The 23032-nt window shown below is 37.7% G+C and overlaps 1 protein-coding gene across 7 annotated transcripts in view; it reads left to right on the forward strand.

Moving 5' to 3' along the window:
• The window catches only part of B3GALNT2 (beta-1,3-N-acetylgalactosaminyltransferase 2), a 36709-nt gene that overhangs the window by 4716 nt on the left and 8961 nt on the right, over window positions 1–23032 (forward strand). For 4 of the 7 annotated variants that reach the window (XR_010917574.1, XM_067535761.1, XM_067535760.1 and 1 more), the window contains exons 2-9: window positions 2372–2519; window positions 4022–4122; window positions 5314–5507; window positions 9801–9896; window positions 15974–16084; window positions 16905–16983; window positions 18489–18672; window positions 21012–21137. Coding sequence is in view for 5 of the 7 variants with exons in the window: in XM_067535761.1 (XP_067391862.1) it covers window positions 2372–2519; window positions 4022–4122; window positions 5314–5507; window positions 9801–9896; window positions 15974–16084; window positions 16905–16983; window positions 18489–18672; window positions 21012–21137 (1039 nt within the window). In the remaining 2 variants the exon portion in view is untranslated. Of the gene's footprint in view, window positions 1–2371; window positions 2520–4021; window positions 4123–5313; window positions 5508–9800; window positions 9897–15973; window positions 16085–16904; window positions 16984–18488; window positions 18673–21011; window positions 21138–21937; window positions 22048–23032 lie in introns of all 7 variants that reach the window. The other 3 variants (XR_010917575.1, XM_067535759.1, XM_067535758.1) reach the window with 3 other exon arrangements.

Here is a 23032-nt window from a genome sequence, read left to right on the forward strand (position 1 = left end):
AATCAATGAAAAACCCTGTGTAGACACTCTTATTTTGGTTTGAGTGGCCTGTTTCAGTTTATCTTAAATTGGGAGAAATTGATTTAAGCTAAATTAATATTTGCCTCTCTTTAACCAAAATAAAGAGAGTTTGCACTTTGTTTTACACTGATTTAACGAAACTGGTTCAAGAAGGCACCATTAGTTAAAACAGTGCAAGTTTTTGTGTAAACAAGGCTTCCAGGCCAGTCTGTGCTACAAATAGTGTCAGTCCTCCCATGAGATGGATAATATTGCCCTGCACTGAATGGTATGTGTAAGACTGCCAAGGATATATAAAGCATAATGAAATAAATGAAGCAGAACCAGGTAAAAGAGGATATATGAAGGCAAGGGGGAAAAGGAGGAACTACAGAGGAAGTGGGAGCTACTTCTGATGTTGCAGTTTCCCCAGTCATGTGGCTGTTTCACAGATACCAGCTAATACAGAATACTGCTAAACTCTAATTATATAAATGTCTCTGGGGACATCCAAAACCTCCAGATAATTAGCATTTACCTGTATAATGGAAAATCAGATAGTATTCTGATAAAAGATTGTCTGACTTGAGCTGTGAATTCTCTCCTCTAAGACTCTCCAAGCATTAATTATGACAGCATTTATACACACTTACATGCATCAATCAAATCCCATTCCTGAAACCTGCCAAAACTTGTGTATGTTTATTAGTTATAAGAGCCATAACAATCAATTTAGTGGAAAACTTGCCAATTTCTAAGGAAGAAGAGAAATGCTAGTCTGTGTATAAAGAAAATGTCTTGAGAAATGTTTCTGTTCCCTTCAGAGTAAGTTCCTGGAATATGTAAACTTCTTTTAATTAAACTAATATCTTAACTTTCTATCTGTGGTATGTGAAGATTGACACTGTGCGGGAAATATCCATGTTTAAACAGTTTGCAGAAGTAAATTTACTTAAACTAATAGTGTGCCTTTACTGCAAAATGTCTGATACAGAGACACAGTGGGCACTGCGTAGGATTTTCAGAAATTGTATTTTACTTCTCTTCCACTTCAATCTGAGGTCACATGCATGCAGTCACCGTGACACACATGCCGCCCTCTCAGTTTTTAAAGAGAGCACTTGTGTAGTGGATAGAAGTTTGGAACATAACATTGTGTACTCTGGTTATAATGGCTAACTAGCAGATATTTTTAGACGTCCTAAAATTAGATTTCTGTCATGACCTTGTCTGTATTTTTTGCAGTAGTTGTGTTAAAGAACTCTAGCACTTAGATTTGTCATTTTAACTGTTTGGATTAGGTTTCAAATTAAGGAGAGTGAGGTGAAAGTGGTTCCTCATCCCTGCTAAATACAAACCTGTCTCTTTTAGCTTTAGAATGGCTGATGAACCAAACAGTGCAGATCCATAGGAGAGGTCTGCTTGAGTGGTTGTGACCTCCTAACTATACTTAGGTTTCTCTTTAGTCACATCTCACTTTAAAGGAAGTATGTTTTTTATAATCTATAAATTTTAAAAATAGTGCTCAGCAAGAACTAAATGTTATTTATTACAGGCATTTATGATGGAGGCCATCACTGACATTTCGGGGCACTCAGGCCCACAGTTGATCAAGGCACAAACATTTATCATGTATAGGGAGACAATACCCTACAACCCTTTTCTCCACTCTCATAACTTAAAAAGGGCAGAGACTAGGAAGGCCCTGCCAATAAACTAAATGGCAGGGGAAATTGAGCCAGCAAGGACAAAGACTTGTTTCTTAACACTTTTTGAATGTGACCACACTCCATTTAAGTGGATTTCTGTTGGGAGACTAGTCTAGTGGCGAAAGCCTGATGCCAAGAATGACCACGCTTCAGGTTTTGTGGTACGACAGAGAAAGAAAGGCTTTCCATGAGGGTGCTGAGGCCCAACTTTTAGGATTTTGCAGATTGTAAGCAGCACCTTGAATTTCACCCAGAAAGTTTCTGGTAGCCAATGCAAATTGTGGAGAACAGCTGTAATGTGCTCTCATGGAGCAGCTTGCTCAGAAGGCAGGCAGATACAGATATAATTGGCTATCCCATCATTCAACCTACAGAGGGGTTTTCTTCCTTTTACTTTGCAGCTGTCATGCACTTGGTTAGTTTAGTTTACCAGCAGTCATTTTCTCTGTTCTTTTCAGTAATAATTTCATCCCTCAGTAATGGTAGTTGTGGCATGTTGAAAGTGTCTTCCAGGTTTTTGACAAAGAACGTGACACAAATTCTGTTTCTGTTTTTAATGCTCAGGATGCTTAATACACTTTTGATGTGGTTTTGAATTACTGCTTGCGGCTCAGACTTGTGGGATTATATTTCTATAGTAAATTGTTGCTTTAAACTCCTAGGTCCACTGGCTTTCTTTACTCAGTGGGAACTGAAACGTTACGATGTTATCGTTGGTGTATTATCAGCTCGACACAATCATGAGCTGCGGAATGTTATAAGGAACACTTGGTTCAAGCACTTGAAACAACATCCAGCGCTGAGCACTCGGTAAACTCCAACATTTTACATTACGTGGGCTGGGTGAGACACTAGGAACCAAATAAGTAATGTTGTTTGTGTTTTAAATAAATACTGCCTCATGCTGATAAACCCCTTTTATTATAGTTAGAAGGGCACTTTCATTCTTAACTCCTCCTTACAATTTTATAAAAATAATATGCATTCTGGGTTGAAATGGGTTTTCTGAATGTGATTAAAATTTGTTTCTTGAATGTGTGCAAAAGTATTTTTCGTCCATTAAGAAATGATTAGGTCTGTGTAGTTGGATGACACAAAAATGGATTTATTTTATAGTGTAATAACTGGCACACATATAACCTTAGTTCTGCTTTGATGTCAGGAGAAATTTGGTAGCAAGATAAAATCGTTATGAAGATGTGTTGCTGAGCATGTGCAGCAAAGCTATTTTTGTTGACTGTGTAGAGATGCACCAAAGTATTACCCTCTGTTCATAAAAAGGCTGTTTCTGATGGTGCATTAATTGAAATGTACTGTTTTTTAAGGTGTATACAGCTGAATGACCACACTTTCCATGTTTGCTGTGGTCATTCACATACAAACAGAGATTGGGGGGACTTGAAATCATAGGTCCTGAAGTTACGTTGGCATCTCTAGCAACTGATGGCCCTTGGCACCTTGCAGGATTGAGCCCTTATTAAGGTTTCAAACAGTGTCTGTTTTCCTTGAATCAGAGGAGGAAATTAGCAACATTTAATGTTAATGCATCATCAAGGTTCAGGTTTTAATCACGTCAAAATCAGGAAATGCAATCATGGTTTCCACAGCAAGCTTACGTTATGCTTCATTGCAGAGATGCAGGCATTACATGAGCGCTCAGTGTGGCCATACTATTTAGCACAGAATACTTGAGCGCAAGCAGGAACATTTTTGTTGAGGGAACTATAGTTCTGAATTTCCCTTGTCTTTTGCAACTGAACTCTCAACCTTAAAACTGCATTAACGTAGTTTTTTTCTATTTTCCATATTCAATTGCTTGCTCCTAACAATTGGAATGTCTAAATTGAGATGGATGCTCTGATAGTTACAGAACGTGTAGAAATATTCTGTCATTTAATAAAATGAGAGCTAAAACAACTGATAATAGGAAATTCCTCATTCTTCCTGATGTAACTTCTTATTTAACTATCTTTTTTAATATGAACTACAAATCCATACACAATAATCTTCTTCAAATAACAGCACTTGGCTGTTTGTGTGTGTATCAATGCACTATTTCATCTGAGATTTGTGCAGCTAACTTATTAAAATAAATAGATGGATGAGAATAGGATGTCTAAGCGCAATTTTCTTATTAGCCAAATTCAGTTTTAAATAATATTTACACTTCTGTCAAACTTCAAATAAAAAAAATCTCGATTAAAAGGATTAATGACTAATGTTTTAAGGGGCTCAGAAAGCTCAAACGATTGAAATTAGCATGTTGACGATGAAAATAAATTACTGGTGTTAATAAAAACAAATTATTTTAGTGTCCTTGTGAAGTTTATAATAGGTGCACATGGCTGTGGTGTGCCGGTGGAGGACAGAGAAGATCCTTACTCCTGCAAACTTCTGAACATTACTAACCCAGGTATGAATGATCATCTTTAAAAATATTATATCATGTTAAACAGAATCCTCTTTGTTGCGGCACACTGACAGTTTAGTGGCTGTCCCAATTAAGGGCTCGATCCTGTAAACACTACTGGGCATAGAGCTTACGCTCTTTGTAGGCACTTACCTATCCCACCTACGAACACCACATGCAGACAGTAATGGAGGAGATTTTCCAAGGCACAAAGGGGAGACCATTGACTTTCATTGGAGTTGGGCACCCTTTGTGCCTTAGAAAATTTCCCCCAATTAATTTATCTTCTCAATATCCCTGTCATGTAGGGACTACTGTTCACATCTTATAGATGGGGAACTGAGTCAGAGAGCATTAAATGACTTTCAAGGTGTCTCAAGTCTGTGTTGTGTTAAAGCTGAGAACTGACACAGATCTCCCAAGTCCAGGTCCAGTGTTTTGGCCACAAGACTATGAGAGGCCACTTTTACTGAAGCGAATACTATATCTGCAGAATCTGTCTTTAGAAGAAGTAATTGTTTAAAAATTTAAAATATAACTGTCGGAAAATACTTGAAACGAATACTCTACTGAATAAAATTCATAACTAAAATTATATTTCCTGCCTTTCATTTTAATTTTTCCTCTTTTGAATCTTTACTTTGTAACTATTATATTAGAATTTCATAACTATGATACTTAACTCCTGGTAAAAATCACTTGGCATTTTTGGAATGAGTCATTTTAGAGTGCAACTTCTGCTAATTTGGTTCCAGTTAAGCAGCAGTCATTGCCATTCAGACTCCCAAGGATAAATCAGATTCCTGGAGGAGGTTGAATAAAACAGCTGTCCTCATTAAATTGAGCAAGGGTGTGTGTGTGTGTGTGTGTGTGTGTGTGTGTGTGTGTGTGTGTGTGTGTGTGTGTGTGTGTGTGTGTGTGTGTGTGTGTGTGTGTGTGTGTGTGTGTGTGTGTGTGTTTCCATTCAGCTCTCTGTGCATGCTCAAGCACTGACTTACCGTTGCTGGTAACCAGCAGGCTACTAAATAATTCTAAGCTTCACTTTACAGCAGTATGCAGTCAGTCTTCTTTCCTCTGGAATTTGATTACCTTTGTGCACTTTGCTAGCCATGCTAATTATTCATCAGACAATTCCAGAGTGATAAAATCTGCTCACATTGCAGGTATAATCCTTGTTCCTTTTTTAAAATACAGTTTTGAATCAAGAAATCGAAGCATTCAATCTCCCTGAGGATACGCCTTCGGTGCTCTCTGAAGACCGCATTGTCAGCGTCAACTTTAGAGTTCTTTACCCCATCGTCATTACCAGTCTTGGAGTATTCTATGATGCTGATGGTGTGGGATTCCAGAGGAATATCACTGTAAAACTGTACCAGGCAGAACAGGAGGTACAGTATTATAGTTATCTTACCTAAGAGGACTAAAGCACATTTTTTCTTTCTATCATATCCCTGCAGAATGAGAGATGTGTTAATGACATAGCAAGTTAATAATTTCACCTATCACCTTCTAATAAAAGAAAGTTTTCTTTCTCATTGCACTCTTAAGAACTGTCAGCTGAATAACTATACATCTTTCCTATTTCACATTTGTCATCTGGTGAATGTGAAAAACTGGGATTTACAAACTTTTAACATTAAAATATTATTTTTTCTATATAACTGTAGACTACTTTTTTAGATTAGTAATGTGTGGGTTAATAGAAATGCTTTTTGATTAAATGTTCTTTGTAATTCCAAGACAAGAAATTAAGGTTATAAAAGTTTATCAGTATCTTAAAGGTTTATATGTATTAAAACAAACAAAACCTACCACCCTTTGAACGTTTGAAAGTAAGGAAATACAGTTAAGCTAATAATGCTTGTTCTGTAGTCTTACCCCCACTCTCTAGCCAGACAGCTAGAAATTGTTGCTCTTGTTATTTAGCATATAACCAGTATAATTATCTCCATATAGTTTTCCAGCTCTGTTATGGACTCAAAACTCTAGGTCATCTGTAGTTGTCTTCTTTATTTCCACATCCCTATTCCAGGTTGGCAACTTTTATAGCCTTCTTCCAAAACTCATGATTGTATGCCTGGCTGTCATGTAAATTGGTCTTGCTAAGATCCTCTGATATCTGATCCATGTACCGAGTCTTTGACCTTCTCCTTGGTTATCTTCTGTCCATGCTCATTTGAAGGGCCCATCCTACTGATATAACTTTTGGGTTTCCGCTAGACATATCCTTATCAAAGTAGAGTAGCCTCCCTCAACTTGTCTGCTTTTGGGCATCTAACATTAGGCCCCTCTCAGCCTTATTTTGTTTCCTACCACAGAATCTCCAACCATTTGACCATCTCAACATCATTTTTGTAGTGGAGAGCATACTGATTTCTTGTGGCTGGTCAAGTCTCTGTTTGATACATTAGGATGGGTTGAATTATAATGTTATGCATTCTACCTTTTAACTTTATTGGTATCTTTTCATCACAGAGAACTTGGGTCAACTCCCCCATTTGCATCAAGCAGCTTTAGTACGATGTTGGGCATGACTCAGGAGGGCGTCACTGACAGCAACCATTGATTCTAGGTATTTAAATTCTTTCACTCCTCTGAGATTTCTGTCTGTAATATCCTTTACAGTTGTTCCTCCTCCCTCATTTATCAAAACCAGTCAGTCTTACCAGCGTTCTCTGTCCTGCCTGCTGTGTTGCCACTCTTGGTTTGCAGGGTCTCACAATTTTCTGCACATATCACTAAGTCATCCGTGAACATATTCTGAGGCAACTGCCTTTTTACATGGTCACTTGTCACATCCCTGACAATCGCAAACAAAAAAGGGCTCAATACTGACCCCTGATACAGGCCAATGTTTACGGGAAATTTTCTGTTGTAGTCCCATTTGGCTTTGACTGCAGTAATCACTCTATCATGTGTGTTCTGGAGAAAATGTACCTATCTTTCTGCTACACCTCTCCATCTCATACCAAACTAATTCTCTTGGTACATGAGCAAATGCCTACTCCGAGTCCACAAAGACTATGACCAATAGCTCTCTCTTTTCTCTGAACTTCTCCAGAAGGATGCATACAGCAAAAATGGCATCAGTTGTACTTCTTCCTGGCATAAATCCGTACTGATCCTTCCAATTTTCATCTGTTTTAGGCAGTTGCTTTTCAGTAATCTTTCCCATATTTTCATAGTATGTGCATCAGCTTAATTGAACGATAATTAGCACACAGTTTAATATCTCCTTTGTTTGTAATGCTCATTTTTAAAGCTATACATAATTCATCTGACATTTTCTCTTTCTTAAGAATATCATTGAACAGACTTGTAAAATACATGACCTCTTCCCTTCCCAGTGATTTCAGCACATCCACCAGTACTTCATCCGGCCTAGGTGCTTTTTTCCTTTTTAATTTTCCTAAGTGCCTGTGTAACCTCTTCCTCTTGTATGAAATCTGTCATGCTCTAGTTCAGCTTAAATGTTGTTAGTTCCTCTCTTGGGTTCTCTTCATTTATCATGTTTTTCCAAACTAAACACTCACAGACTTTGATTTTCGCCATTTGTATGCAAAATATCATTCTCATTTCTAATATAAGCAAACTTGTTCACATCTTTCACCATTTTCCTCTCTTGCCTTAGTGAGTTTCTAGATGGTCTTTTTTCCTTCGTATCCTCTTAGCTAGTAATATAACTCATCATAGGCCAGTTTTGTAGCTGTTGCAATGCTTCTTTTGGCCTCCTTTTTTGCCTCCATATATGCCATCTTATCACTGAAGAAACCATTGGTCTGCCGTCTTTTAAAGGTTATCTTTTTCTTCTCAATGGATTCTGATGATGCTGGTATAGTCTAGTGGTATAAAGACTGCCTAAACTCCATCTGTGATGGCATGTAGATTTTTATAAACTCTGGATTTCTCATAGATTTAGATCAAATGTATCATATAACTTAAAATTAGTCCACCCAAATTCCTTGTAGAATCAACACAGCAAGCCAGATTTCTAGGTCGTGCTTTTTTCAAGTTATGTGGGGAAAAAATAAATCCAAAATCTGCAAACCACAGATTTTTTCAAATGGTCTCATCTTAACGCCTTGTGCTAGGACCTGTGGATTTTCCCCATGAAAATTCTCCTCTAGCAAAGAACCTCAGTATAAACTTCACATGAATTGATTTTGTTTAGCTAAATTAGAGAATGGTGCATGTCAAAATCAGGCTTACAATGGTAAATTATTCAACATTAAATAGTCTTTCTAGAACACTGTGTGATACGTCTTATCCGTGAAAATGTGTGAAATGTATTAGTTGCCCAACATTATCAAAGTGAATATGCAAAGTTGCTGTTAGGAAAGCATCCTCCTTCTAGCAACCTAGCAATACGATAGTTAGCTTTCACCAGTACCAAACATGATTTTGAAAACCAGTGAAGTGGCCCAGTGTTGATGTGTTAGTGTGTACTGATATATGGAATACTTAGAGGACTCCAGTTCCTCAAGTAGTCAAAGGTTAAACCTCTGTTGTGATGGAGAAGTCGCAGGTCTCTGAGAAGAGAGAGTATGTGTGGGAGTGAGGGGAGAATCCATAAAGCTCATGTACAAGGCTGGGCTAGCAAAAATTCAAATGATTTGCTAGTTTGTGTGGGTTAGGGATGGGAAAAGGGGGAGGGGGGAGAGAGAGAGGGAGAGGAAATAGCTAAATGTCTCAGTATGATACTTGAACATTTTGGGATTAAAATGATGGTTGGTGTGTAGAAGGAAGTGAGATAAATATAAGCCCAACAGCCCAATAACTCAGTATGTAATAGCTTTGTAGTTCAAGTAAAAGGGAGAGAAAAGTAAATATCATAGGAGAGGGCGGAGCCTGGCTCTCTCTGGGGAGTGGGAGTGGACAAATCAGCATCTTTATCTCTAGGTTGCTAGTTGTCATTTGAAAGCTGTTCAGTGGCTTATGTGATGTAAGTTGCTAGTCTAAGTTCTGTTCCTAATGACCAGCAACCTCCATCGCAATTGGCGTAAGTGGCTATTTCAGCAGAGAGGCTAAGAGTATGTCTGTATTGATGGCAGCACTGTCAGTGGTGCGGGATCGATTGAGCAGCAGTGGAGACCTGCTCAACTGATCCAGAAGTCGACACCATTAATCCACCCCCACGAAAAGATTAACGCTGCATTGACGGGAGGGCATTTCCTGTCGGCACAGTATAGTGGGGACGCCGCAGTAGGTAGAAGTTAGGAAGTTGACTGGAGACTGCTGCTGAATTTCACCAGCAGTGTAGACCAAGCCTAAGAATTCAATAGGCCTGGTAACTGACCTACTCTCTCAGATATAGAGGGTGCTTCATGTAGATCAGGGATGAGATATTTTGATGGTGTGGCATGGGGAAAAGGTTGTACTACACTACCTGTTTTGTTTGCTGCTTCAGGTTTGTCAATCCGTCACTACTTATGTGCCCTAAATTAAGTGTGGGGAGGGGAAAAATTCAAAACAAAATACTGTTTGGTTTTAAGGGCTATTTCTGCATGAAAAATAGCTAACAAAATTGTTTAAGATAAAAATGCTAGTGGTTGCTTTAAGAGGTTTGTCCTTTCTGTGGTGAACCAGTTAAGGTAATGTAGGCTAACATTGTTTTTACATCCCTTGTGATTTAAGAATGTAAGTTTCTTATTTTTGTTTGCCTTTATTTATCTTGCACACAGGAAGCTCTCTTCAGTGCTCGCTTTAGCCCACCTAGCTGTGGAGTGCAAGTTAACAGATTGTGGTACAAACCTGTAGAACAGTTCATTTTGCCAGAGGTACGTGCAGTATTTAGTTAAGTCAGCATGGAAAATTGATTTTTCGGACTGGCATTTACTTTTCATCTATTTATATTTTTCAGGCTTTGTTTATATCTATTAGTGGCATGAGATGGTGAGATACCCATATTATGCATTCTGGATGCTAGTATCTCTTTTTAAAGCTAATGCTCTAGAGGTTTTAATTTACTGTTCACTGCCTTAAAAAGTCATCTTAAAAATGATTCAGTGGTGTAGAGCTAGCTCTAGAAACTTTTTATGTGAGAAATGTCTTCAAATCTTGGCCTACATAGGTAATGCACCAAGATTCTGTGTTTCCCATGCAGCAGGTTATTTCCTCTTCCTATAGGGGTAAGTGCAAAGGACTATCCAGAGGGCATAGACAGATCTCTATTGTTCTCCTGAGTCTCTGATTTCATTTTGAAAAAAGTAAGTCTTTAGCTATTATGAGATGGGTATAAACAATCCAAAGGCATCTTCCTGAGTTTGCAGAGAACCTGAAACAGTAGCTATGAAGTGTAAACTGCCCTATTTACTTCTATTTGGATCCAGATGATGATGCTTCATATGTGACCATTGTTAGCTATTATTTCACTGCTCCTCAAAGCCTGTAAAAAAGGAGAGGAAGCATCAGAATCTTAGCATTTTTCAAAGTGACGGGATATGTGCATGAGTACTATCTAGAGGTGGGAGGGTGCACAGAAGTTGTGAAAATTAAAACACATAGGCCTTTAACACCACTTCTGCCAGAGTGCAGGAGGTGTGATTGGTTTCATTTTCCTGAAGTGGGGGCTCAGCTTTCCAGAGTTTAGGAAACACTGCTGTTAAAATTGCTGGTTGTCAGCAGCATTAGGTAAGCTCTAAAGGCTGGGTCTTAGGTTTTGTGATCCCACTTGAGAATGGTGTGTGCAGCATGAGATTGGATTGTACAAACGGTACTGTTCAGGGTTGTACTAGAAGGAAGTGGTTAAAACATAGTGAAAAAGAGGGTAGGAAGAAAACAGAATTAACATTACTACGGTATGAGGGCTTACTCCGACAGTCCTTACGAAGGAAAACTCCTATTGAGTCAAAGTATGAGTACTGACTGAGGGGAAGCTCCCAGCTGTGAGGAGCTGTTTCAGCCTGTGGTCCTAATCTCTAAATGTTTCAGATATAATTTTAAAAGTTTGCTTCTTTTAATTTGGTGTTCTCTTAAATTGTTAAACCAGTACTATGATAACTACATCTGAAATAGAAATAGTTTCTGTTGCTGAATCATGGTGATTTTAGGTTGTGGAAGAAATATAGTTAAGTGGCTTATATGGAAAATGCAGAGGAGGAAATGAATGGCTGAGTGTTAGACATTTGGGGCCAATTTAATCATTGATGTTATTCTACTGACTTCACGAGTTAATTCAGGAATGAATTTGGACCTCAGTCCCCTATGAGAGGAAGTAGCAGTTGCCTGGGTAATTTATCTCCCTAAATGGTTTACTAAAAGAGTAGCATTTTAATGGTAGAGCTTGTCAAGTCAGCAAATCTCTTGCAATATTTTCTGTATGTGATTTAATGCTGCTTAAATTTCTTCAGGGGTAAGAAATTTAAATTAGCCTGAGTGTAGCATATGCTATATGTTTTTAATATGTATTTTGTCCAACAGCATAGTGGGATGGGTTTCTGCACAACTCAAGTTTCATTCCTGTAAATCTTTGAAGATTGTTTTCCCAGGCACTTGCAATTTTTTCTTCTTAACAGCTATAAATATTAATGCATATTCAAGATGCAACATAAATTTGTAGAAATATAGTACTGGAAGAGACCTCAAGAGGTCATTTAATCTATCCCCATAGTGCTGAGGCAGGACCAAGTAAACCTAAACCATCCCTGACAGGTGTTTGTCTAACCTGTTCTAAAAACCTCCAGTGATGGGGATTCCACAGCCTCCCTTCGAAGCTATTCCAGAGCTTAGTATATAGTTAGTTTTTTCCTCATAGCTAACCTAAATCTCCTTTGCTGCAGATTAATCCCATTACTTCTTGTCCTACCTTTGGTGGGCATGGAGAACAATTGATCATCATTCTCTTTTTATAACAACCCTTAGCATATTTGAACACTTATCACGTCCCCTCTCAGTCATCTTTGCTGAAGACTAAACATGACAAGTTGTTTTTAACCCCTTTCTCATAAATCAGATTTTTAAAATCTCTATAATTTTTGTCACTCTCTTCTGGACTCTCTCCAATTTATCCATGTCTTTGTTAACGCATAGTGCTCAGAATTGGACACCGTACCGTAGTTGAGGCATCATCAGTGCCAAGTAGTGCAGGATAATTACCTCCCATGTCTTAATGTGACATGGGAGGTATTTGTCCTGCACTACTTGGCACTGGAGATGCCTCAGCTGTGGCACGGTGTCCAGTTTTACTGGATCTTACATGCAACACTGCTATTAACACACCCTAAAATGATATTAGCTATTGTTGGTTCATATTCAGTTTGTGATCAGTTATAACTCCACATCTTTTTCAACAGTACTATTGCCTAGTCAGTTGTTCTCCATTTTGTAGTCGTGCATTTGATTTTTCCTTTGTAAGTGAAGTACTTTGCACTTGTCTTTATTGAATTTAATCTTGTTGATTTCTCACCAATTTCTCAAGGTCATTTTAAATTCTAATTGTCCTTCAAAGTGGCTTGCAGCAACCCCTCCCAGCTTGGTATCATCTGCAAATTTTATAAGCATATTCTCCACTCCTTTATCCAAGTAATTAATGAAATATTGAATAATACCAGACCCGAGACAGACCTCTGCAGGATCCCACTAGGCACGTCCTTCTTGTTTGACAGTGTTCTACTGATAATACGTTTTTGCATTCTTACTGAAAAAGGTCTGAAGCATTGTGTTTAGAAAAGAGACATTTACTCTAAATGCTTTTTATTGATATTTTCACTGTGTTATAGGCATTGTATATCTACTGGATGACATGACTTTTCTTGTGTGGCTTGATGGGGTTTATGCTTCACATGGCAAATAGTCTTTGTGATATTTAAGATGCTGAAACATTCAAGACCATCCAAAAGAGATGTAATGCACCTATATTGACATTCAGTTATGGGATCTGTTTGTAGTGAAGTGTTTAAGTGTCACAAGACTGGCATGAGACAATACCTATTCCCTGCTCCTTTACATTAAAGAAATATTGGATTATTCAAACTACCAAAGAACTTGGTCCATCTTTCAAGTGAAGTGCTGCTGCCTTTCCCTCCTTCCCCCCCCCATTCTTGTAGGAATGAAGAAAGATGAGGGAAATATAACTTCAGAACAAACAGTTGTCAGGGCAAATTGTCAAAGACAGAATGGGTCATTCATTTTCAGAATGTGTTTGTTTGCTCTTTCCACAATCAAACAGCAAAAAACTAAGGATGGGGTGTGTGTGTTTATAGCCAAGTTTTAAAGAAGCATATTTTTGACACAGAGCTCCAGACTACTTACATGGAATTGGGACTCTGCCATATGCAAACTGAGAGAAATAGTCAGAACAACAAAAGGCATGGCACTGTAACATTTGGAAACGCGTTTAATAGGATTGCATTATGTCAGTTCACCTGTTCAGTCTTCATAGTAAGTGCCAGTGCTCTCCAGTTGCAGTGAGGATGGAATGTAAATAGGGAGAAAACATGATGTGTGCTGGTAATGTTCTCCTTTCAGCATTTTTAGGTCTGAAGTTTCAATTAAGCAGCTAAAGTAGTTAGTGAGCTTGTTTACAAATCTCTCAAGCTAAAGCAGTAACATTTGGCACTTCTAGAACACCTTGCATTCAAGGATCTCAAGCACTAATTGATTGGCTCTCAGCAATCTTTTTGAAGTGGATATAGTTAGTATTTACACATTCCCTTTTACAGAGGAGGAAACTTAGTTACAAACAGGGTAATTTGCCCAGTGGCATGTGTGCAGTCACATGGCAAAGCTATCACTAGAACCGAGGTTTATTGATCTCTAAAGCAAAAATGGTTACCGTGGGAAAGGGCAGGGAAAGTAGAACCTCAGAGTTCTAAACACCATGGGAATCGAGGTTTTTCGTAACTCTGAAATGTCATAACTCTGAACAGAACATTATGGTGGTTTGTTCAAAAGTTTACAACTGAACATTGACTTAATACAGCTTTGAAACTTTATTGTACAGAAGAAAAATGCTGCTTTTAACCATCTTAATTTAAACAAAACAAGCACCGAAAGTTTCCGTACTTTGGCAATTTTTTTAAAAACATTCCCTTTATTTGTTTTTTAGTAATTTATATTTAACACAGTACTGTGCTGTTTTTTTTTTGTTTTTGTTTTTTGTCTCTGCTGCTGCCTGATTGTGTACTTTCAGTTCCAAATGAGGTGTGTGGTTGATTTTGGTGTTTATGACTCTGAGGTTCTAATGTACTAAAATACCTTGTAAATACAGCTGCTAGGTAAGTACTGCTACCCAGGTTTCAAAGTCTAGGATGATTGCCATTGCCATTAAAAAAGGCTTTGTAATGGCCCATTTGTCATATTAGAAGCAAGCAGGGTGCAGGTATTGAGCACAAAGGTCAGACCAGTGTGAGTACTGATTTGTTCTTGTTTAACTATAAAAGGAATTAGAAGCAACAGATGATGGAGGATATGAGACTTTTGAAATGGGTGGCTGTGACTGAATATCAATCATTCTATGGGCATAAAAGACCTGTTGGTGGAGGATGTTAAAGAATTTGAGGAAGTTGTAAGAAATTAAGATGGATTATTTTGGATCTATCAGCAAGTGGAGACAGTCCAGAGGAGAGGATAATGCAAGGAAATAAGTTTGGGAAAAGTCAAAGGAGAGGTAACTTGGAAATCAAAGAGTGGGATTTGAGGCCTATAGCAGAGAGTTAGCAAACAGTTCTGAACATTGAGGAGCTATCTGCATTTGTAGATAAGCTTAAAACAAGATGAGGTGTTTCTGTGCTTGAATAGTTACCTTCTTTTATGTGCAGTGCATCAACATTTTTGCTTTAGAAGATGAGGAATTGATTTAAAGCTGTATCACATACTACTTTAAACAAAATCATTTGCTTCTGTTTAACATTCATGAAACTAATGTTGATTTATTTAGTGTGTTCTCTTGATGAGAACAGGATTACATAAACACTGTTTAGAACTTTCCAACAGAAAATAATAGAAATATTATCCATATAGTATATCTCCTATATGCAACATTCAACAGATCAGTTTAAAGGTGAGCTGAACTGCTTTTTAAAAATTAAGTTACACATGTAACCTCTTAGTGAACATAAGAATGGCCATACTGGGTCAGACCAATGGTCCATCTAGCTAAGTAACCTGTGGTGTAGGATCTTAGGTTTTTTAAAAATTGTCATGTAGTTTAAATAAAAGGGGAGAGGGGAATAATTTCCTACTTTACTTGTATTCCAAGATCTGAAGCCATGGATCTCTGATTCTCGTGCTACAATTCATGACACCTATACCAAGGGAAGAAAGGAAATTCCTTGTTTCCTTCTTAGTTTTGGTGATGTCCGTGATTGTTGCAGAATCAACAGAAAATCCTAATCTCACATCTTGGCAGATAACTAAAAGAGGCACTGATTCTCAAATGTCTTCTAATATATTCTATTTGTAATATAGGTTCTTACAGTTAATTTTTAAAAATCATTTCAGTTCACCTTTAAATACAATTTTAAAGTTTAAATAAAAAAGAAAAAAATCTTTCATTTATAGACTTCTGTATAAATTTAATATCACTCCAGTTCTGGAGAAATAAATTATTTGACTTAAAAGCACAAATGTCTGGTTCTGTTTCATACACATCCCTTTATAACAGATTTTATTGCAGTGAAGTCTAAGTAAAAACATTTATGCTTTGTTATAAAACCATCATTATGTAAAGTTGACTGTTTTTAATTAAATAGCGACACTTCCATTTGATTCCGGCCTCTGAAGTCTGTGTGTGTGTGTGTGTGTGTGTGTGTGTGTGTAATATACAAGTGTGTGAGTGTGCGCGTTCATCTGTGTCCCCCACCCCACCCCACCTTCGGTTCTGTTAATGGTGAATTGTGATGTGCTTTCTTAACAGAGTTTTGAAGGTACTATTGTGTGGGAAAGCCAGGACCTTCAAGGCCTTGTTTCTAGAAATCTTCACAAAGTGATGGTTAATGATGGAGGAGGAGTTCTCAGAGTCTCTATGGTGTGTCATCTCTTCATAATAATTATGTTCCAATCATAAGTTAAATATTTACCAAAAAATAATTTTAGGCCTTTTTCTCTCCCATTTCCCAATGCTCCCTATGATTGTCTGTAAATGTGTCATTTCAGGTGACATCAGTCTGGCTTCCCCTGTTGGTTTAATTTTAAATTTACCCCACTTTGTGATCCAGCCCTTTGGTAAACAAAGAAAATGGTACCACTGACTGAATTAAAGACCTATTTTCCACTCTGTTTGGGAATAAAGTTCACCCCTCCCCTTTGTGGACTGCAAAGATAATGAGTCAAATTCACTGCAGCTGAATCTGCATAAAAGACTATGCTCTTGAGCCCATTTTTGCCAGCGGTGTATCTGCCAAGTTACTGTGACCCTAAGATAATTCTCTTTCCTTGTTACCACTTTCTGGTGGTTCACAAAGCATGCTGGGCCATTATTCTTTAGCTGGTTAAAATATAACCCTTTACTCTCAATTTCAAATCTATCTTTCCAGTGTGATATAAGGATGGAATAGAACACAAAAATTAATGCTACGATTTCCAAAGCTGCTTCTGTTTTGAATGCCTCATTGCTATTAATTTTAGTGGCAATACAGCACCCAAATCCTGTAGGAATTTTGGAAAATCTTATCCTAAATTTATAATTAAAGCCCTAGTCTTTTACATATACAGATATATTTTTAAAAGTACCATACATAGTCTTACTCTTAGTTGTTGAATCAAGTTTTGTATTTAGAGAGAGAATTAGCTCAACTTTTGCTATTGATATTTCTCTTTTTGTAATCTTTTTAATTCATCTCTAAAAGACAGGGGAAGGTTCATGGCCACATGAATTCACAGACGGTGTGGAAGGAATAGCAGGAGGTTTTATTTACACTATCCAAGGTAAGTCTGCAAAAATGTATTAGAGCACTCCTTTATCCTCATAAAATAGAATATTTAAATGACCACACTGTGTCCAATATTAATTTGACTAAGAAGTTCTACTTTTAGTATAACCAGTTTATTCCTCTCTCATATAAGTCTTCTACTGAATACAGTTTTGATGAAATGCTGACATCTTTGGATGCTCCTTATCACCCAGATAAGCCAATGTTATCTCTTTGCTGTATTTTTATTAACACAATAACCTTTTCCCCGTCTATCCAAACTGACTTCCCTGGCCCCATCCTTGATTCTTGTTGTCAAAAGACCAAATTAAAGAAAAAAGTTCTCCAGTGGTTGCCTTTAAGAAGTCAACACTGGCTAGCAGTTGCCACTTTCCCCCTATATTTAGAATAGGAAATAACAGCGGAGTAACTGTTGGCAGAGGGTGCCTTTTTAATGGTGACATGAACGCTAAAGTGGGCTTGCTTTTCCTAGCAGCGCTGTTCCGTTTGCACCCATTTCAGCATGTTGTGTGGTGAGCCTCTGGGAGCCCTTTCAAACTGCATAATCTCTGGGCCACCTAGCACTGAAGCTGGCATCTAAACTGGCACCATGCAGCAGCTGCTATAATGGAAAAAATGAGTTTGCTTTGTGTTAACACTTCAAAAATTAGGATGGGTTGTTTGGCTTGGGATAAGGAAAAGCAGAAATTAATTTTCTTTAAATAACTAACTTAGTTTTAAAATGGGGTTTGGAAGAAAACAAACCAGTGTCAGCCTATAAAAACTTGTCCATGAGTTAAAGCTTCACTACAAGAGGAAAATAGGGGAATAATGGGTCCAGTTCCAGGCTTTCCTCGGAGCTAGTAAGTGCCTGTCAAAACTGCAGATATTTGCTATGTAACAAGATTGTAACAGTTGACTCCACACACAACAGTTAATACAGTGTCAGGCACCAAACCCCATTCAAGCCCCGTTTCTGTGCTGAGCAGATAGGACTGGCAGATATGACTGAGCAGTCTCATCTCCCATATGTCTGAGCAGGAGGATCTTAAAGTGCATTGAAACCATGTGTAAAACCACCACCCTCTTCTCCCCCTAGCCTCAAAAATTCAGGTAGTATGGAATACCTGCTCTGATATTCCCTGACTATGCTTATGCAAAACTGATTGTGCAATGAGGTATATGTGGATTGGCCAGCATGATTGTACTGTGAAAATTGTGTGGTTGTGGTGAGCCTTTTCAGAAAGTATATGTGAGCCTGGTTTTCAGCCTCTGCCTATGCTACAGGTAAATGAACTTTTCATCATTGTGAACTTTTTAAAACTTAGTGCCCCCTTTTTTTTTTAATTAATTGCAGAATTTCCTAAATCCAGATTTTGGTTGGACACTGACAAAATGAATATGTAAATATGCTGCTTCTAGTACAAGAAAAACATACACAACTGTATGTCGGGCACTGCATGTGGATGTTAACAGATGTGTAATTTTGGTTATATATAATTTCTCCTCCCTCCCCTTCAGAAGGTGATGCTCTTTTACAAAGCCTTCACACTCGCCCTGAAAGGTTTGTAACTCACTTAAAAAACCTTGAAGAAGAAGATGCATTATTGAAGGAAGAAAGCAGCGCCTATGATGATATTGTTTTTGTAGACATTGTTGACACCTACAGAAATGTTCCAGCCAAATTGCTGAACTTCTACCGATGGTAGGTTGGAAAAATGTTTTTTCTTGGTTTTTTCCCTAGTTACTTCTGATGCCAGATAGTCCTTGACATGCTGTATTCTGAAAATTTACACAACCTAACCAGAAATGATTTACTCTTTTTGTTTTGTTTTGTATTTAGTTTTCACCCTACAAGGGACAAAATTGTGTTAGTCTGTCTGGTGATTAAAAGTAAGGGCTCAGCTTTTAGGGTTGATCTTCCCAGGCTCAACTTCTCCCCCAACCCCTCCCCCCTTCTTATAAAACTCCACAAATCAAAATATGTAAATTAGGGTTAAATCATGTCCACAACCTTACCTGGGATGTTTGCTAACAACATGAAACCACAAACTAGTCTGAAGACCAGCAGCTTTACATTTTAAATGCTGACTGTCAGGCTGCTTACAAACAAAAGGCCTGATCCAAAGCCCACTGAAGTTGATAGAAAGACGGTCATTGACCTCAGTGAGCTTTGGATTAGGCCCCCAAAGGATTCAGTCCTGTCAGATTTTGAGCACCCTCAGTATCCACTGCAAGCAGATTTCAGCTTGAAGTACTCGGTGCCTCACAGGATCTGGGTTCTAGCACTCAATATAGAGAGGGTCACTCCTCAGACCAGAGGGGCATTCCAGATGGCTTTGAGCACCAATTGTCATCACAACAGTCACCGAAGAGCTGTCTGCTACTGCCAGAGCCCTCTGTCTTGTGTGACAATGCTGTCTAAAAATTAATGACTGAAGCATCATTCCAGAACATGAATTGAAGCAGCAATTGATACCTGTAAACTCCTTGGAGTAAAATGCATTTTAAAGGTTTGTTTCTTGGATATATTACCTATAAAAGCTGAAAAAAAGTCTTTCATTCTAAAAATTAGATTTTTCTTATTTTAAATTCTGATTAGTTTCAATACTTTTACACAACATAAACATATTGGAAGATGTGAATATAAATAATTATCAAAAACAAATACCAGAACATTTTGAACATTGCATAGTTCCAGCTCTAAGCTCAATTTACGATATATATGGGTATTTATTAATACTAAGTGTAAACTAATACTTTTTGTTCCCCCTTGTGCCCCGCAAAAAACCCTTCCCTTCGATCCCCAAAGGTATGTGTGCTTAACTTTACACACATGAATGAATAATCCCATTGCAGGATCAATTCCTTACTGAGTAGTAAAATCAAAATTGAGTCGTCAGAATTTTTAAAATAGCATTGATAATGCAACTGGAGAACATTTATGTGAAAAGCTCAAGCATATTTTATAGCATCTGTTGTATATAAATAGTCTAAGGAGATCTGTTTAGATATGTGCAGCAAATCTATAACTATGCATATATGTTCCAAAATGCATGCTAATATTATCAGTAAAGAGAGTTGGCTTAATTCTCTGTTCACACTTGTGTAAAGAAAGGGTAACTATTGAAGTCACTGGAATTACTAATGTTTACCTTGGGCCGATTCTTCCATTGTTAAATAACTTTTAATGCTACCACTACTGCCTTAAAAAAAAAAAAAAAGCCACCAATGGAACGTGCAGAACTGTGTAGAATACACAAATAAGAAACTGAAAAACACTTCTGATTGCTAAGAGGGGAGGTAAAGTTCAAGTTATCTAAATCTCTGTGATGACTGTTTGCCCATTAACAGAAAATCATTTCTTTCTCAGTAATGCAGGATTTAAGGAAAACAGTTTGCTTTTTAGGGGAAGTGAATATATAGGAATGTCCTTCAAAACATAGCCTGTCTTTCTGGATAAACCAAGGAATAATCTCACTTTAATTCTTTGAGTTTCTCCTTAGTTTCTCTATCTCTAAAATAATTTATGTACCTCACAGTGATGTTGAGGATTACCTATTTAATACTTGGAAAGTGCTTTACAGAGGGCAAGCACCAAATTACTACTACAAATCATTCCTTGTTTTGCACTGTCCTTGAACCAACTGTTCTCATACAGAAGGCTAGCTGGACTAGTAGCCCTTTATACAGCCCCTGGCATTAACAGCTGTTATATAGTCCTCATATCCTTTTGAGGTCAGTACTGTTTCAGACAGATTCATTGCAAGTTAAACCCATTAGCTGTACTGGGTAGCGAAAATCCTACCTCGGATTCCTTTCATACTTTGTACAAACCCATGACCATAAGACAACAGCTGTGTGTTTCTCCTTTAGAACTAGTATTCAGCCCTCGGTATCAGTCTATAGGAAGAACATTTAAAAGGAAGAGGACAAGTCGCTTACCTCTTCAGTGGGTCCTTTTGCTGCTTATGTTGCATGCAGGTTATGTTGTAATGCAATTTAAAATTATTTCCCAGTAAATCATTTTTGTCTTGGCAACAGGACAGTAGAATCAGCTAACTTTGATTTGTTGCTGAAGACGGATGATGACTGTTATGTGAATTTGGAGGCTGTATTTAACAGGATAATGCACAAAAAACTCGACAGGCCAAATATTTGGTGGGGCAAGTGAGTCTCAAACTCTTCTACTTACTGGTTTTTTGTGGATCTTTTAATTTCTCCATATGTCTATCAAATGTTTTACTGCTATAAATCCAGTTCAGCAATCTCCTTAGGGAGCCCCACACCTTGTGCCTACTTAGTAGTAAAGATCCATAACTTTATTGAGAGCAGGACTGAACCCTGAGTTGCAGAAGCCAGTTGTTTTGGATGTGCCCATACAATAGCTAGAACCCTTGATACTTGGTTATACAATGTGTTGGATGGCACATAGCACTCCTCTGTAGTACATGGGAAGCAGTAGGTAATAAATATTTCTGTGAAAAAATAAGGTGAAGTTAAAAACTGCCAACAAGTACCAACATACCAGTTTGCAATTTTTTATTTTTTTTCAGGCCAGTATGACTTTTTCTGGTAGATTTTTTTGGAAATGGGTTGTGTATGAGGAGACAATAGCTTTACTTTAGTATAGTATAGATAATAGCTTTAGGCTTTATAGTCTGGTGTCATATGTAGTAAATGACAAAAGTCAGTATTACCTATTTTACTACAGATCATGTTAACAGAAACATCCAGCTCACATGCTTATTCCAAACCATCTCCTCCCACATCATTCTAGTTGCCAAGAAATCCCAACTAGAATCCACAAGCTAAACGGCCAGCTTCCCCTCACTAATAGCTTTACAAGGCAGCTATGCATTCCATAGAAAAGAATCTGTGGCACACTGAAAATTAAATTTACTATCGTAAAAAAGAAATAAAAATTTTAACAGTGAAGTTAATTAATCCTGGGAACTATTTACCAACAGATGTGTTGAATTCTGCATTACTTTAAAATCTTAATTCAAGACTGAATGTCTTTCTCAAAGATAAGCTCTAGCTCAACCAGAAGTTCAAGGCTTGATGCAACAATTACCAGGTAAAATTCTATGGTCTGTGTTGTTCAAGAAGTCAGACTAGATGATCACAAATGGTCCTGTCTGGCCTTACTCTATGAAATATGGTACGTGATTGTATTAGACATTTTCATATTTTCATTAAAATAGTTTAAAAACAGCATTTTTTAAAAAAAACCTCCCAAGCCACTGCACAATGCTCCAACTTGCAGCTCTAGTGTGCCATGGAAACCAGGGCTCTGAGCTCAGAATTTAGATTAATCTTGCAGGGGCCTTGCTTAATGGGAATAGCTCAATTGCCACTCCCATTAAGAACTGCAGACACAGGACCACATTCATCTCTGGTATAACTTTATTGGCTTCAGTGGGTGTCCACACACCCCAGTGGTAGATTTGGTCAAATGAGTTTTAAGGGTGGCTGTCTTGTGAAACTGATTCTGATCTCTTCATGTTGTAAAAGAAGAGTAACTCCTTGAAGTCAAGGGTGTAAAAATGGATGAGAGTTCAGAATTTGGCCTTGTCATGAATTAAGATTAAAGAAAAACAGGAGGCTTTAGAGACTTTTAATGATAACAATCAGCAGGCCTACCCACCAAAGTCTATCTAACCTACAACCTGACAGACACTTCCTCAGCTGCATAGTATAGGTCCTGTCCTTACCTTCTTGTCCAGTAATTGACAGGCTCAAAGTCTTGTCCAGGCTTTTTTGCAAAATATAGTATTGTATGAACTCATTAAAATTCTTGCTGCTGTCTATTCCCAACTCATACCAACTCTTGAGAACTTTGTTTCACCCAATTACTCCTATATTTAGGCCAGTAATTTGTTCATGACTAAAACATCTTCCAAAGGGGCATCCAGTCTTGATCTGAAGACTTCAAGAGATTGAATCACCACTTCCCCTTAACTGTTTCTCCTTTTATCCATGATTTTCCTATGATGATACCTAAAAAATGCCAAGACCAAACTGAAGCTCGGGCACACACTGCTCAATAGAATGAAAAATAT

Source organism: Emydura macquarii, unplaced genomic scaffold (genome assembly GCF_026122565.2).
Source record: "Emydura macquarii macquarii isolate MOO-44397 ecotype Brisbane River unplaced genomic scaffold, CSIRO-AGI_Emac_v2 contig_3517, whole genome shotgun sequence".
NCBI lineage: Eukaryota > Metazoa > Chordata > Testudines > Chelidae > Emydura > Emydura macquarii.